Genomic DNA, 15,297 nt, shown 5'->3' on the forward strand with positions numbered 1-15,297 from the left:
GAGCATTAAGACCAAGTAATTCTCGAGTGTCCGCAGAGCTTCAATGGTTATCTTGGTCACAACATAATTTGTTGAGAATGTATGTAGTTATAGAACAGAATCTTGTTTGAGCCATGCAGGAAATATATTAAGTGGCCTGAGATCTTTCATCTGACTCCGGGAAGTAAAGGGATTCCTTGCTAAAATCCCAAACTATCTGTTTAAAAGGCTCTTACTATAGTGATTTTTTTATTTAAGCTCTTGAGATGGGAAAACATACTTTTTAATAAGTTGAACATGTGCTCTTTATGACAATGTTCAAATGAGGGGACTTTTTATTTTTTAAACAGTTACACTACCAAAAGGTACTCGTTTGGTGGAGCGACCCTCCCATCAGCCCTCAGTTTCATAGTTGTGTGTCCTGTCCTGATATGACCCTCTTCTCTCTCACAGGCTAGGTGGCATACCTACTGGAGTGGTTGCTGTGGAAACTAGATCTGTGGAGCTGTCAATCCCAGCCGATCCAGCAAACCTGGACTCTGAAGCCAAGGTAACATCCTTTCAATACCTACAATATGTTGTGTAAGGTTGTTTTACATGAACACAGAGAAATACACACACACACACTTACTGTAACCCTCTGTTGTCCTATCCTCAGATCATCCAGCAGGCAGGCCAAGTGTGGTTCCCTGACTCTGCGTTTAAGACATCACAGGCCATCAAGGATCTGAACCGCGAGGGCCTCCCTCTCATGGTGTTCGCCAACTGGAGGGGCTTCTCTGGGGGCATGAAAGGTACCAGATAACAGATGTTTTGTAAATATCTTAGTTATACCTGTGTCTGTGGGTTTTCAGTCTGATATATAAAATCCCACTCCTGTGCCTCCCTCAGACATGTATGACCAGGTGCTGAAGTTTGGAGCCTACATCGTGGATGGGCTGAGAGAGTACCGCCAGCCTGTTCTGGTGTACATCCCTCCCCAGGCAGAGCTCAGAGGAGGGTCCTGGGTGGTCATAGACCCCACCATCAACCCCCGCCACATGGAGATGTATGCTGACAAGGACAGTCGGTGAGTTTCTCTGAACACAACCCAGGTGGTAAGGGAAAGCAACAACAACACATCTGCCAAGCTGATCCTCAACACTGGGGCCCATTCTCTCTACTATTATTCTGACATTTCACAATCTTAAAATAAAGTGGTGATCCTAACTGACCTAAAACAGGGAATATTTACTAGGATTAAATGTCAGGAATTGTGAAAAACTGAGTTTAAATGTATTTGGCTAAGGTGTATGTAAACTTCCGACTTCAACTGTATATACTAGGCGGTGTCAGAGGAAGGCCCAAAAAAATGGTCAGACTCCAGTCACCCAAGCCATATAATGTTGTCTCTGCTACCGCAATGCAAGCAGTACCTGGAGAGCCAAGTTTAGGACCAAAAGGCTCCTTAACAGCTTCTACCCCCAAGCCATAAGACTGCTGAACAATTAATCAAATGGTCATCCAGACTATTTACATTATCTATGCATAGTCACTTTACAAATGACCTTGACTAACCTGTTCCCCCTGTATATAGCCTCCATTATTGTTTTGTCATTTTCATTTGTTACTTTGTTTTTAATTGTATTTTTATTATTTGGTAAATCTTTTCTTAACTCTATTTCTTGAACTGCATTGTTGGTTAACGGCTTGTAAGTAAGCATTTCATGTTGTATTCGGCGCGTGTGATAAATTTGATTTAACAAAGCACTTTCCAGACCGATTTCTGCTTCTACTGTAATAGTGTTTTGTCAGTAATGTTTGGGTGCTGTGTTGAAGATGTCCTCTGTTTGTTCTACAGTGGTGGGGTGTTGGAGCCAGAGGGAACGGTAGAGATCAAGTTCAGGAAGAAGGACCTAGTGAAGACTATGAGGAGGGTGGACCCGGTCTACATGGGCCTGGCAGAGAGACTGGGTGAGTAAGATACTCTCGCTTTATTCCTATTTTCTCTAAATCACAATGCTGTTCTCTTTTGCAAATAATCAACTCTCACAACTGCTCGTCTCTCTTTTTCAGTTTCTCCTTTGCGTTCTCTTTCTCAATCTCTCTCTGTGAGGGAGGGATGGTAATATGTAGCGGAGTATGTGTGCTGTAATTCCCTGTCACTCTTGTTCTTTATCTGAGGGTGATCGTATCGTCCCTGCTCTGTTCCCTGGGGAGATGTGTCAATCACGGCAGGGCCAGATCAATCAGCAGGGCCTGCTCTCCCCCCACCCAACCCGGGCTTATTGATTTTCCTCTGGGCTCACAGGAGCACCATGGAGCAATGGGCCAGCGCCGGGCCTCTAGGGGCTGTGGTGGGGGTGCTGACCGATTGGCTCTGACAGAAATCAATCTCTGCTGACAGGTAGCACAGCAGCCAGAGGTTCTGAAGAACAGTGTAGCAAAACAGACAGTGAAACAGAGAGCTGAGCCTGCACTCAGTCATAAAGAACCAACCAACCCCAGGATAATGAGTGGCGCTTACACACTATTGCATAAAACCAACACCATGCTAATGGAGTGTAGCTTCTTACCTAAACACTCCTGTTGTCACGCGGTCATCACTGTTTACTCGGACATCAGCCAGCCTCAGCCCGGTCAATTTCTGCCAGTCTGCACAGCGCGATATCAACCCAGAGCATATTGGACTGCTTTTTCCTCTACCACATACCACATCTCCGGATTCCTACCGCAAGCTCTGAACCTTTACACCGGATCATCGCAGCTAGCTAGCTGCTATCCGAGTAGCTACTCCTGGCTAACGTCTCTGTCCTGACGTAAGCACCAGTTAGCCTGGAGCTAGCCTCGAACTCGGCACATCTCCCGGCTATCTGAAGAGGTCCATCAGCCAATTCTTGGGCTACAATACCGATTTTGCCAATTGGCCTGGATCCTTTTACTGCTGACACGGAGCCCCGCCAATCCATCACGACTGCTCTGCCGACATAATCGTCCAAGGGGGTTTCAACAGGCTCTTCCGCTGAGACGTCCCCCTGAGGCCCATCTGCTAGCCCCAGCCCGCTAGCTGTCTGAATCTCCTTGACTCTAGCTCGCCTAGCTACTCACTGGACCCTATGATCACTTGGCTACACATGCCTCTCCCTAATGTCAATATGCCTTGTCTATTGCTGTTTTGGTTAGTGTTATTGTCTTATTTCACTGTAGAGCCTCCAGCCCTGCTCAATATGCCTTAGCCGAGTGTAGCCCTTTTGTTCCACCCCCCACACATGCGGTGACCTCACCTGGCTTAAATGGTGCACTCCCATTCCCCAGGCGCTCTCATTTATTGACTTCTGTAACCGTAAAAGCCTTGGTTTCATGCATGTTAACATTAGACGCCTCCTCTAAGTTTATTTCTCTGCTTTAGCACACTCCACCAAAAATCCTGAAATTTCCATCCTTAACTATAACATTTTCCGACAAAAGAACTGCCAAAGGGGGTGGAGTTGCGATCTACTGCTGAGCGAGCCTGTAGAGTTCTGTCTTACTATCAGGTCTGTGCCCAAATAATAATTTGAGTTTGTTCTTTTAAAAATCCACCTTTCCAGAAACAAGTCTCTCACCATTGCCGCTTGTTATAGACCCCTTTCAGCCCCCAACTGTGCCCTGGACATGAATTGTTTTCCTCCCCATCCATCTTCAGAGTGCGTACTGTTAGGTGACCTAAACTGGTATTTGCTTAACACCCCGGCCGACCTACAATCTAAGCTAGATGCCCTCAATCTCACACAAATTATCAAGGAACCTACCAGGTACAACCCTACACCCGTAACCATGGGCACCCTCTTAGATATCATCCTGACCAACTTGCACTCTAAATACACCTCTGCTGTCTTCAACCAGGATCTCAACGATCATTGCCTGCATCCGTAATGGGTACACGGTCAAACGACCACCCCTCATCACTGTCAAACGCTTCCTAACACTTCTGCGAGCAGGCAATTCTAATCGACCTTGCCTGGGTATCCTGGAAGTATATTGACATCATTCCGTCAGTAGAGGATGCCTTGTTGCTCTTTAAAAGTACTTTCCTCACATCTTAAATAAGCATGCCCTGTTCAAAAAAATGTAGTACTAAGAACAGATATAGCCCTTGGTTCAACCCAGAATTGACCCAGACCTGACTGCCCTCGACCAGCACAAAAACATCCTGTGGCGTTCTGCATTAGCATCGAATAGCCCCCACGATATGCAACTTTTAAGGGAAGTTAGGAACCAATATACACAGGCAGTTAGGAAAGCTAAGGTTAGCTTTTTCAAACAGAAATTTGCATCCTGTAGCACTAATTCCAAAATGTTTCGAGACACTAATGTCCATGGAGAATAAGAGCACCTCCTCCCAGCTGCCCACTGCACTGAGGCTAGGAAACACTGTCACCACAGATAAATCTACGATAATTGAGAATTTCAATAAGCATTTTTCTACGGCCGGCCATGCTGTCCACCTGGCTACCCCTACCTCGGCCAACAGCTCTGCACCCCCCGCAGCAACCATTTCGAATCCCACCGTACCTTCTCCACTATGTAATCTGGTTTCCGAGCTGGTCATGTGTGCACCTCAGCCACGCTCAAGGTCCTAAACGGTATCATAACTGCCATTGATAAAAGACAGTCCTGTGCAGCCGTCTTCATCGACCTGGCCAAGGCTTTCGACTCTGCCAATAAGAATGTGGTGATTGACAGACTCCATAGCCTTGGCTTCTCAAATGACTGCCTCACCTGGTTCACCAACTACTTCTCAGTTCAGTGTGTTAAATCGGAGGGCCTGTTGTCTGGACCTCTGACAGTCTCTATGGGTGTGCCACAGGGTTCAATTCTCAGGCTGACTCTTTTCTCTATATCAATGATGTCGCTCTTGCTGCGGGTGATTCTCTGATCCACCTCTACGCAGACAACACCATTCTGTATACTTCTGTCCCTTCTTTGGACACTGTGTTAACTAACCTCCAAACGAGCTTCAATGCCACACCACTCCTTCCAAGGCCTCCAACTGCTTTTAAGTGCAAGGAAAACTAAGTGCATGCTCATCCACCGATTGCTGCCCGCACCCTCCCGTTCTCATTGTAAATGAGAGCTTGTTTTCAATTGGCCTACCTGGTTAAATAAAGGTGAAATAAATAACAAAATACCAATTCAGTGAATAAGGAAGTGTAGCTCATCCCAAACGTCCAGCATCACATTGACACAATGTCCTTGGCATGTTAGTTTCTAATGTTCCATAAATGTTCTCGGCTTGAATCATACCTCCGTGAATAATCCCTGTCTCACCATAACCTGCTCAGTATGGTTTGTGTTGTAACCCTCCTGCTCATTTTGGTCCCCCTCCCCAGGTACCCCAGAACTGGGCCTGCCAGAGAGGAAGGAACTGGAGACCAAACTGAAGGAGCGGGAGGAGTTCCTGTTACCCATCTACCACCAGGTGGCCGTGCAGTTCGCTGACCTCCACGACACCCCGGGACGCATGCAGGAGAAGGGCGTCATCACGGTGAGACGACACTGTCACGCTGAAGCAAAAGTGATCACAACAGAGATTGTGTCAGAACACTATGAAAATGAAGGGTGTAATAGTGTCCCCCATAGCTATATGAGAAGAAATTGTAGTTTTTCTTTGATAAAATCTAACTCGTACACACAACTGTGTCTATGCGGTGTGTGAGTAACCAAGCCTGTATTACCCAGGATGCAGTAGCCTGGTACAGTTGATGAGATGCCTAGGGTATGGTGTGTTCGGTATATGCCTAGGGAATGGTGTGTTCCAATCTCTCTCTCAGGCTGTGAGATGTGTCTTTATAATTATCTGCTGATGACCCAGCCCATCACCTCAGCAAGCACAGAACAGCCCCAGGCAGGATTCCAGGCTCTCTATCACACACACGGTTACACACTTGAAACACACACTCATGTATGCACAATGGGTTACTTCGTGAGAGAAGACTGCTGGGGCATTTCTGTATAAGAGATGACAATCTCTGACGCTCTCAAGATGCCTGCAAATGCAACCGCACAATAATCTGTGATTGACAGACACACAGATTCCCATTAGAATACGAAGGACCAATGGATGTCTCTCTTGCACTCAGTGGCGATTTTAGCATGTAAATCTTGGTGAGCCAATCACTGTGCAATGCTCCTAATTTCTGCTGGCCCGTCCCACCACCACAAAGCACTGAGTTAGACTGAAACGCCTGCATTTTGGAGCTGCCTTACACACGGTCTCTTGTTTTCTTGAGTATGCGGCTTTATGAACTCCAATTATATATATTTTTTTTTTCACATTGCTTTCAAACTGATATGTGACACGTATTAATAACAAAATATGTACCTCAAAGCAGGTGTTGCTCAGCCCAAATAAATGACAGGATGCCACTGCTTGCTCTCAAGTTCTCATATGATGAACAAATATTTTATTCAGTTCAAATAAAACCTGTATGGAAACTAAGTATTGTCAGATATTAGACAATGTTTTGGTGATAACTACACATTATACGACTATTTAAATGTTACATGTACAGTGTCAGCCAGTATGGCTTGTCTGTGAGATCTTCTCTGAAGCTCTGGTGTGTTTGTGTGGTTTGTTGGTTTCCCAGGACATCCTGGAGTGGCGGACGTCGCGGCACTTCTTCTACTGGCGTCTGAGGCGTCTGCTGCTGGAGGACACGGTCAAGATGAAGATCCAGGTGGCCAATAGCGAGCTGACTGATGGACAGATTCAGGCCATGCTGAGACGCTGGTTCGTAGAGGCTGAGGGGACTGTCAAGGTGACTGGCCACTAGCTGCTCCTCTACTTTCCTTAAACCAGCCCACCACAGCACCGAGACACTGGCGGTCACTGTCGGCTAGAGGCTGCAGAGTATATCTATACCTTCCTTTACGGTGTCATTAAAGTATGGTTTTAGTCATTTTCAAAAACCAATACATTCTGATCAGTTACATTTCAAACCAGGAGTTGTTGTGGTCTTGGATATGGCTAGGTAGAAATAACCTGATGTGATGGTGACAGAAGAGATGTCCCTCAGCCCAGACTTCTGCCTTCAGGGGTGACTAGAAAAAGCCCAGCTCCTGAGGTACACTGAGAGTATATCTTTAGAAGCGGCCGTCTTGTTAGCTTAATACATTACTCCAATCAGGACCGGCTATCTTAAGCTACAATTAATCCGAGCCCTGGCACGTGCAGATAGGAGTGCGACACGCTGTTTCTTAATTAAAATCAAACGGATAAAAAATGATTAATAAAGGGCATTAAATGTTCTTGCGGGCTACAAGCAGGAGCGCTCTTAAAACGGCATGAGGTCACACCCTCCCAATCTGCCTAAGCCCCCGTCTGCCTTTGTTTGGGATCAGAGACTGGCTGTGCTCATGAATAGGGATCTCTATCAGGTCCAGTCAAAAAGGCATCAGTGGTCTGCTTTGTAACTCTTTCACTTCTGATCGGATATTATTTTCATTTTTTTAAAATATTTTCACTTTCTTGGTTTGCTAGTTCAAACAAGCAAGGCTGAGATAATTATTGTAGTACTCTCCTGCTTGAAAATGTGTAAATATGAGGCCAAAAATTAATCTTCCCCTCTTCTCTCTGTGTATGTGTGCAGGCGTATCTATGGGACAGCAATGAGGAGGTAGTGGAGTGGCTGGAGAAGCAGCTGAAGGAGGAGGAGGGAGCCAGGTCTATCGTCGACGAGAACATTAAGTACATCCGCAGGGACCACATCCTCAAGCAGATCCGCAGGTGAGACAGACGGCCTGTTTAACAGGCTGATCACTGGGAACTTACCTGCCTTTTGATGTCCGGTAACAGTCAACTCAAAGCCTTGTATAGTACCGTCTGTTTATGCAGGGGGATATTTCCCGGTGTCAGGAAAGTGCAATGTCACTGATTCCCACAGAATCCATGTAATCCTTTGTTTTGCTGTGCATTGCCTTGATTTTACACACTCATCTCTTTTCTTAGCCTGGTCCAAGCCAATCCTGAGGTTGCCATGGATTCCATCGTGCACATGACCCAACACATCTCCCCAACACAGCGTGCTGAGGTGGTGCGCATCCTGTCTACCATGGATGCTGCCCCGGCTGCCACCTAAGCCTCATTTATACCTGGTTCTAACATGCGTCCTTTGTCTTGATCTTGTCCACATTCTGATCTTGTTCACATTTTTAGAAAGGTATAGATTTTTGTGATCATATCTTCCTGACCACCTCCAGTTAGTCAGGGACCCATTGTAAACAGATCAGGATGGTCAATCCATTTAAATCATTATAACGGTCTCTAAAACCATTGACGGGTATCTCCATTGACTAATGGCATCAATAATTGTCTTTACAAAAAATATATATTTTGAAAGAATATCTCACAATTTGCATACAGGGAGGCACCAGGAAATCTGGTCACAATGGTTGGCGGATAAGAGACACATTTTACTACCATGTGTAGATCAAATTATATGTCACATGCTCTGAATACAACAGGTGTAGACTTTACTGTGAAATGCTTACTTACAAGCCTTTTCCCAGCAATGCAGAATTAAAAGTATTAATAACACAATCAATTAAAAATATTGAGGCTAAATACAAGTCGTACCGAGTCGATGTGCAGGGATACGAGGTAGTTGAAGCAATCAGGAAAGATAAGCGTATCACCAGTGTGTGAGTGCAAGAGAGTCAGTGGTTTAAAAAAAAAAAAAATACAAGGGGATTAATCTGAGGCAATGTGGGTGCAATCAGAATGTGAATATGATTTGGACAAAGGACTCATGTTAGCACCAGTTCTAAACCTAGAGGTCCTCTCTTCCCAGCCTGGCCCCACTGTCTCCGGTGCACTGCCCCTGTGGAGGAACTGTGTTGGAAACTGGGGTTGGAGGAGCCCATGAGTTTGTGCTGTTACTGATCAAACTGTTGGCAATGATTCTGGAGGGAGGGGGGACTGGTGTCCAGGGTAATGAATTTACACAAGTCTTACAGAATGTATTTGTTTCGATAAACTCCTTTCTAATATTGAGTTGCAACCCCTTTTGCCCTGAGAATAGCCTCAATTTGTTGGGGCATGGACTCTACAGGGTGTTGAAAGCATTCCACAGGGATGCTGGGCCATGTTGATTCCAATACTTGCAACAGTTGTCAAGTTGGCTGGATGTCCTTTGGGTGGTGGACCATTCTTGATACACATGGGAAACTGTTGAGCATGAAAAACGCAGCAGCGTTGCAGTTCTTGACACACTCAAACCGGTGCACTTGACACCTACGATAGCCTGTTCAAAGGCACTTAAATCTTTTGTCTTGCCCATTCAACTTCTGAATGGCACTCATACACAGTCCATGTCTCAAGGCTTAAAAATCCTTCTTTAACCTGTCTCCTCCCCTTTATCTACACTGATTGAAGTGGACATCAATAACTCATCATACTATAGCTTTCACTTGGTCATTCTGTCATGGATAGAGCAGGTGTTCATGTTTTGTACACTCAGTGTATCTAATAGGTGTATATGTAAGTGCAATTTGAAAAATTATCAACAAAGCAGAGCCCAGAAATGATATACTTGTATAGCTAACATTTAATGAGGCCAAGCTTAGGGACTACACAATTGACCAAAGTGGAAGCAGCTCTTCATCCATTTGCAATCTTAAAGAGCCTCTGTCCTATAGGATAGGAAAACATGCATTGGGGTGTTTTGATGGTTATCTTGAAAATAAAATGCCTGCAGATTGGAACTTTTGGAGGGAGCACTTATTTACTGATAAAACCCAGGGTAGTGAGTGTTGCATGGCGCTACCGGGGCATTGTGATTGGGGAAAGTGGGTCGATCTGCCCTGGGCCTGGAGAGAAGAGACCAGCAGGAGGAGAGGCCAATTCAGACCAACTACATGGGCCCTGGGGTGAGACAAGGGCAGGCAGACACACGCTGAAGCAGATAGACGAGTGGCTGTCGCCTTACACACATTGCTTTGAATACACCTTACTGTTCTATTACTTACATCAGGCTTTAGTGCAGCACAGCTTGCTCTGTAGTATACTAAAGGTCTGACACAGAAGCAAACACTATCAATGGTAATTGTTGCCATAATGGTTAAGAATGAAGTTTTCTACCGTGGGGTATATTTTTGGCAATTATTGTAGCTTATTCCAACCAAAACATGTTCAAAATGTGTTTCTGTATTTGTTTTTGTTGAAAATGTGAAACATTTAGTTGACTAATTTATTAAATGGCAATCATGTTAAAGAGAACTAGGTACTGTACACTGGAGTTATACAGTCAGTATTACAGGTGTGTTTTAAAATGTTCACTGTAATTGAGTTAATTATTGATCCGCAGTTCTTTCTCTCCATGGAGTCATTGGGATCAGGGTTTGCTATTAAAAAAATAAAAAATTGCTTGCTCACTCAACCTCTAGGCCTAGGTCCTATTACTACAACATTCAAATGTACAAAGTATGTGAAATGGAGCATACACAACTGTCATTTTATATAGTTTAATAGCAAGTGGTGTAAAAAATACTTTAAAGTACTACTTAAGTAGTGTTTTGGGGTATCTGTACTTCACTATTTATATTTTTGACAACTAAATGTACTTTCTACTCCATACATGTTCCCTGACACCCAAAAGTACTCGTTACATTTTGGATGCTTAGCAGGACAGAAATGGTCCAGTTCACATAATGCAAGAGAACATCCCTTGCCATCTACTGCCTCTGATCTCTGGCAGACTCACTAAACACACATGCTTTGTTTGTAAATTATGTCTGAGTGTTGTAGTGTGCCCCTGGCTATCCGTAAATAAAAAAAATAAACTGCTGTTTGGTTTGCTTAATATAAGTAATTATAAATTATTTATATTTTTACTTTTGATACTTTAAGTATAAACCAAACTTTTATTCAAGTAATATTTTACTGGGCGACTTTTCCTTGAGTAATTTTCAATTATGGTATCTTTACTTTTACTCAAGTATAACAATTGGGTACTTTTTCCACCACTGTTAATAAAAGATAGATATTGATCTCCACTAGACTGATGACATACAAGTGTATACAAGGGTCAAACTTTAGTCCAATTGTGGCCTGGGGTGGTCAATCTGTTAGGGCCACTGACTTCAGCACGCACATATAGGCCTACCTTGTTGGTGTGGGTTCGATTCTGGCACAAATGCCTTGCATTCAGGAAGTATTCAGACCCTTGACTTTTTCCATATTTTTGTTACGTTACACCCATTTAGAAAAGGGCTGTAATACATTATTTTTCCTCATCAATCTACACACAATACCCCATCATGACAAAGCAAAAACAGGTTTTTAGATAATTGTGTACAATAATTGTGCTGGAGAGGATATGTTCATTAGAGTTACCAGCCTCAGAATGGTTTTTTTTAAGCCTCAGAAATTGCAGCCCAAATAAATGCTTCACACAGTTTAAGTAACAAACACATCTCAACATCAACTGTTCAGAGGAGACTGTGTGAATCAGGCCTTCATGGTCAAATTTCTGCAAAGAAACCACTATTAAAGGACACTAATAAGAAGAGACGTGTTTGGGCCAAGAAACACGAGCAATGGACTTTAGACCAGTGGAAATCTGTCCTTTGGTCTTAGTCCAAATATGAGATTTTTGGTTCCAACTGCTGTGTCTTTGTGAGATGCAGAGTAGGTGAATGGATGATTTCCGCATGTGTGGTTCCCAGCATGGAGGTGATGTGATGGTGCTTTGCTGGTGATACTGTCTGTGATTTATTTAAGATTCAAGGCAAACTTAACCAGTATGGATACCACAGCATTCTGCAGCGATACGGCATCTCATCTAGTTTGCGCTATCATTTGTTTACCATTTGTTTTTCAACAGGATAATGACCCAACACACCTCCAGGCTATGTAAGGGCTATTTGACCAAGAAGGAGAGTGATCAGATGACCTGACCTCCACAATCACCCGACCACAACCCAATTGAGATGGTTTGGGATGAGTTGGACAACAGAGTGAAGGAAAAGCAGCCAACAAGTGCTCAGCATGTGGGAAGTCCTGTTGGTAAACCATTCCAGGTCAAGCTGGTTGAGAGAATGCGAAGAGCATCAAGGCAAAAGGTGGCTACTCTGAAGAATCTCAAAATATTTTGATTTGTTTAATACTTTTTTGGTTACTACATGTGTTATTTCATAGTTTTGATGTCTTCACTATTATTCCACAATGTAGAAAATAGTACAAATACAGAAAAACCCTTGAATGACTAGGTGTGTCCAAACTTTTGACTGGTACTGTAAGTATTCAGACCCTTTACTATGAGTCTTGAAATTGAGGTCAGGTGCATTTTTTTTCATTGTTCATCCTTAAAATGTTTCTACAACTTGATCTGGGTCCACCTGTGGTAAAAACCATTGATTAGACATGATTTGGAAAGACACACACCTGTATATATAAGGTCCCACAGCTGACATTGCATGTCAGAGCAAAAACCAAGCCATGAGGTCGAAGGAATTGTACATAGAGCTCCGAGACAGGATTGTGTCGAGGCATAGATCTGGGGAAAGGTACCAAAACATTTCCATCACAACCCATATTTTCTTTGAGGTATATTAGTATATTATGTAAAATTTACATTGATTTGTTTTAGATATGGAAATCATATGGTTGTTATCATAATTTCACAAAAGGTTGGGGTGGAAATATCTTATTTTTCATGATGTTTTCAGCTGTGACCAAGGCAAGTTTATACATTCAGGGATAGGGTTGAACTATTAATAGTAGGAAAACCTTAAAAATGACTTAAAACAATATTCAATACAAGGTCATGTACAAATGAGTTAAATAATATGATATTTCTTTTTCAACTAAAATGGATGTTTAATGACGATGGAAATGACATTTGTCTCTGGCTGTCTGGGGAAAATGACAATTATATAAATCCCTAAATAGTACGATCGCAGACATTATCAGATATTGTTTCTGGACAAATCAAAGACAATTATAATACTGGTAAAATGGTGTTTCAATAAAAAATGTATTTCTGAAAGCTTGCAGGGCCAAAGTGCCCGAAGTTACAGAATCACCCAAATAGGACATGAATAAAATAATTATCGGTTACACAAACATTCTTTTCCATTTATACAAAGCGTCGGGTGAATTGCCACAGTAGATTTGTCATGGTAAATAAGGAAATACTGTACTTTTTATATTGTACGGAATGCTTGTGAAATGAATAAATCCCCCTTCGGGCTCAATTCAATATATTCAAACTAAAGAGTTACAGATTCCGTGATAAAATGTAAAGGTAATTTCCATTTGAGGCGACATATGCGGCGTTTACCATGAATACAGTCTCTGTTAAAGCGGGAACACTACCCTTTAAATTTGTGTCATGCTGTAAAGCTGGACTTCTGCGATGCGGAATGAATAGATGTTCAAAAAGGACACTACATTGTTCCGATTACAATAACAACCAGAGGGCGAACATATCTTGAAAGACGTTGGTTGCAAGCAGGACTAACTTCAAGGTAACACACACATTTTAGGGAGCGGTAATGAGGTGACCATAAATGGTTGCAACTGGAGATCAGCTGTGCGGGTGAATTTAGCATGTAGGCCTATTCATGTTTGAATGACATCAACTGGCGATAATCTAGTGTTATTTGATTATATTCCAATAGGCTACCCGTTAGCCTATCCATTGTCACATCATGGAAAACCGATAATAGGTTAGTCCAGGGCTTCCCAAACTCGGTCCTTTGCTGAACTAACGCCACTGGACTGGTCACTAGATCGCCCAGCACTCATGAGTCTTGGAGCCGGAGCGCGCTGCTTAGATCACTGCGCTATGGCAATTCACAATGCTCTCGAGCAAGCACTAAAATAATACTGATACGTAGGCACGTCGTTTTTTTATCATTTTGTTTTAGACTTCCCGAACCATTGCACTAACCTTAAGGACTCACTAACCTTAAGGACTCACTAACATCTACCCCTTAAAAATGTCAATTTATAGTTAACAAAAATATAAACACAGGATGCACATTTCTAAGGTTTTACTGAGTAACAGTTCATTCAAGGCAATCAGTCAAATGAAATACATTGATTAGGCCCTAATCTATAGATTTCACATGACTTGTAATACAGATCACAGATATATTTAAAAAAAGGTAGGGGCGTGTCCACCATTTGCCTCGCAGCACAACACATCTTCTCATAGAGTTGATCACGCTGTTGATTGTGGCCTGTGGAATTTTTATTTTACCTTTTATTTAACTAGGCAAGTCAGTTTGTTGAGTGGGAATGTTGTCCCACTCTTCTTCAATGGCTGTGCGAAGTTGCTGGATATTGGAACATGCTCTCGTACATGTCGATCCAGAGCATCCCAAACATGCTCATTGTGTAACATGGCCGGTGAGTATGCAGGCCATGGAAGAACTGGAACATTTCCAGCTTCTAGGAATTGTATACAGATCCTTGCGACATGGGGCGGTGCATTATTGTGCTGAAACATGAGGTGATGGCAGCAGATGAATGGCACGACAATGGGCCTCAGGATCTCGTCAAGGTATCTCTGTGCATTCAAATTGCCATCGATAAAATGCAATTGTGTTCATTGTCTGTACTTTATGCCTGCCCATATGCCACCATGGGGTACTTTGTTCACAATGTTGACACAGCAAACCGCTCACCCACACCACACACGTTGTCTGCGGTTGTGAGGCTGGTTGGACGTACTGCCAAATACTCTAAAACAATGTTGGGGGCTTATGGTAGATAAATGAACATTCAATTCTCTAGCAATAGCTCTGGTGGACAGTCCTGCAGTCAGTGGGCCAACTGCATGCTCCCTCTCAACTTGAAACACCTGTGGTATTGTGTTGTGTGACAAAACTGCACATTTTAGAGTGGCCTTTTATTGTCCCCAGCACAAGGTGCACCTATGTAATGATCATGCTGTTTAATCCACTTCTTGATATGCCACAACTGTCAGGTGGATGGATTCTCTTGGCAAAGGACAAATGCTTACTAACAGGGATATAAACTAATTTGTTAAGAACATTTAGGAGAAATAAGCTTTTTGTGCATATGGAACATTCCTGGAATCTTTTATTTCAGCTCATGAAACATTTAACCAACACTTTACATGTTGTGTTTACTGTATATTTTTATTCAGTGTACTAGAATCCACATAAAAATCTCTTCATGGCAAAGTGACGGTGGCCTAGCCCCTGGACAAATAGATGATCCATGATAGATTATCACATCACCATCATACTTCAGCAATTCTGCCAAATGCAGTGAGAGAAGTATAATACTTGTGGAGAGACATTCTGATTACTCTGAAATGATATTCT

The 15,297-nt window shown here is 43.0% G+C and overlaps 1 protein-coding gene across 7 annotated transcripts in view; it reads left to right on the forward strand.

Annotated features, from left to right (window-relative positions):
- LOC135548379 (acetyl-CoA carboxylase-like) overlaps nt 1-10,785 on the forward strand; it is a 48,405-nt gene extending 37,620 nt beyond the window's left edge. For all 7 annotated transcript variants that reach the window (XM_064977914.1, XM_064977916.1, XM_064977917.1 and 4 more), the window contains 8 exons: nt 433-529; nt 638-773; nt 871-1,048; nt 1,820-1,932; nt 5,331-5,485; nt 6,588-6,758; nt 7,590-7,726; nt 7,949-10,785. In XM_064977914.1, coding sequence (XP_064833986.1) covers nt 433-529; nt 638-773; nt 871-1,048; nt 1,820-1,932; nt 5,331-5,485; nt 6,588-6,758; nt 7,590-7,726; nt 7,949-8,078 — 1,117 coding nt within the window. In that variant the 3' untranslated portion in view covers nt 8,079-10,785. The remainder of the gene's footprint in view (nt 1-432; nt 530-637; nt 774-870; nt 1,049-1,819; nt 1,933-5,330; nt 5,486-6,587; nt 6,759-7,589; nt 7,727-7,948) is intronic.
- Nucleotides 10,786-15,297: the final 4,512 nt, after the last annotated feature.

Source organism: Oncorhynchus masou, chromosome 11 (assembly GCF_036934945.1).
Source record: "Oncorhynchus masou masou isolate Uvic2021 chromosome 11, UVic_Omas_1.1, whole genome shotgun sequence".
Taxonomy (NCBI): Eukaryota; Metazoa; Chordata; class Actinopteri; order Salmoniformes; family Salmonidae; genus Oncorhynchus; species Oncorhynchus masou.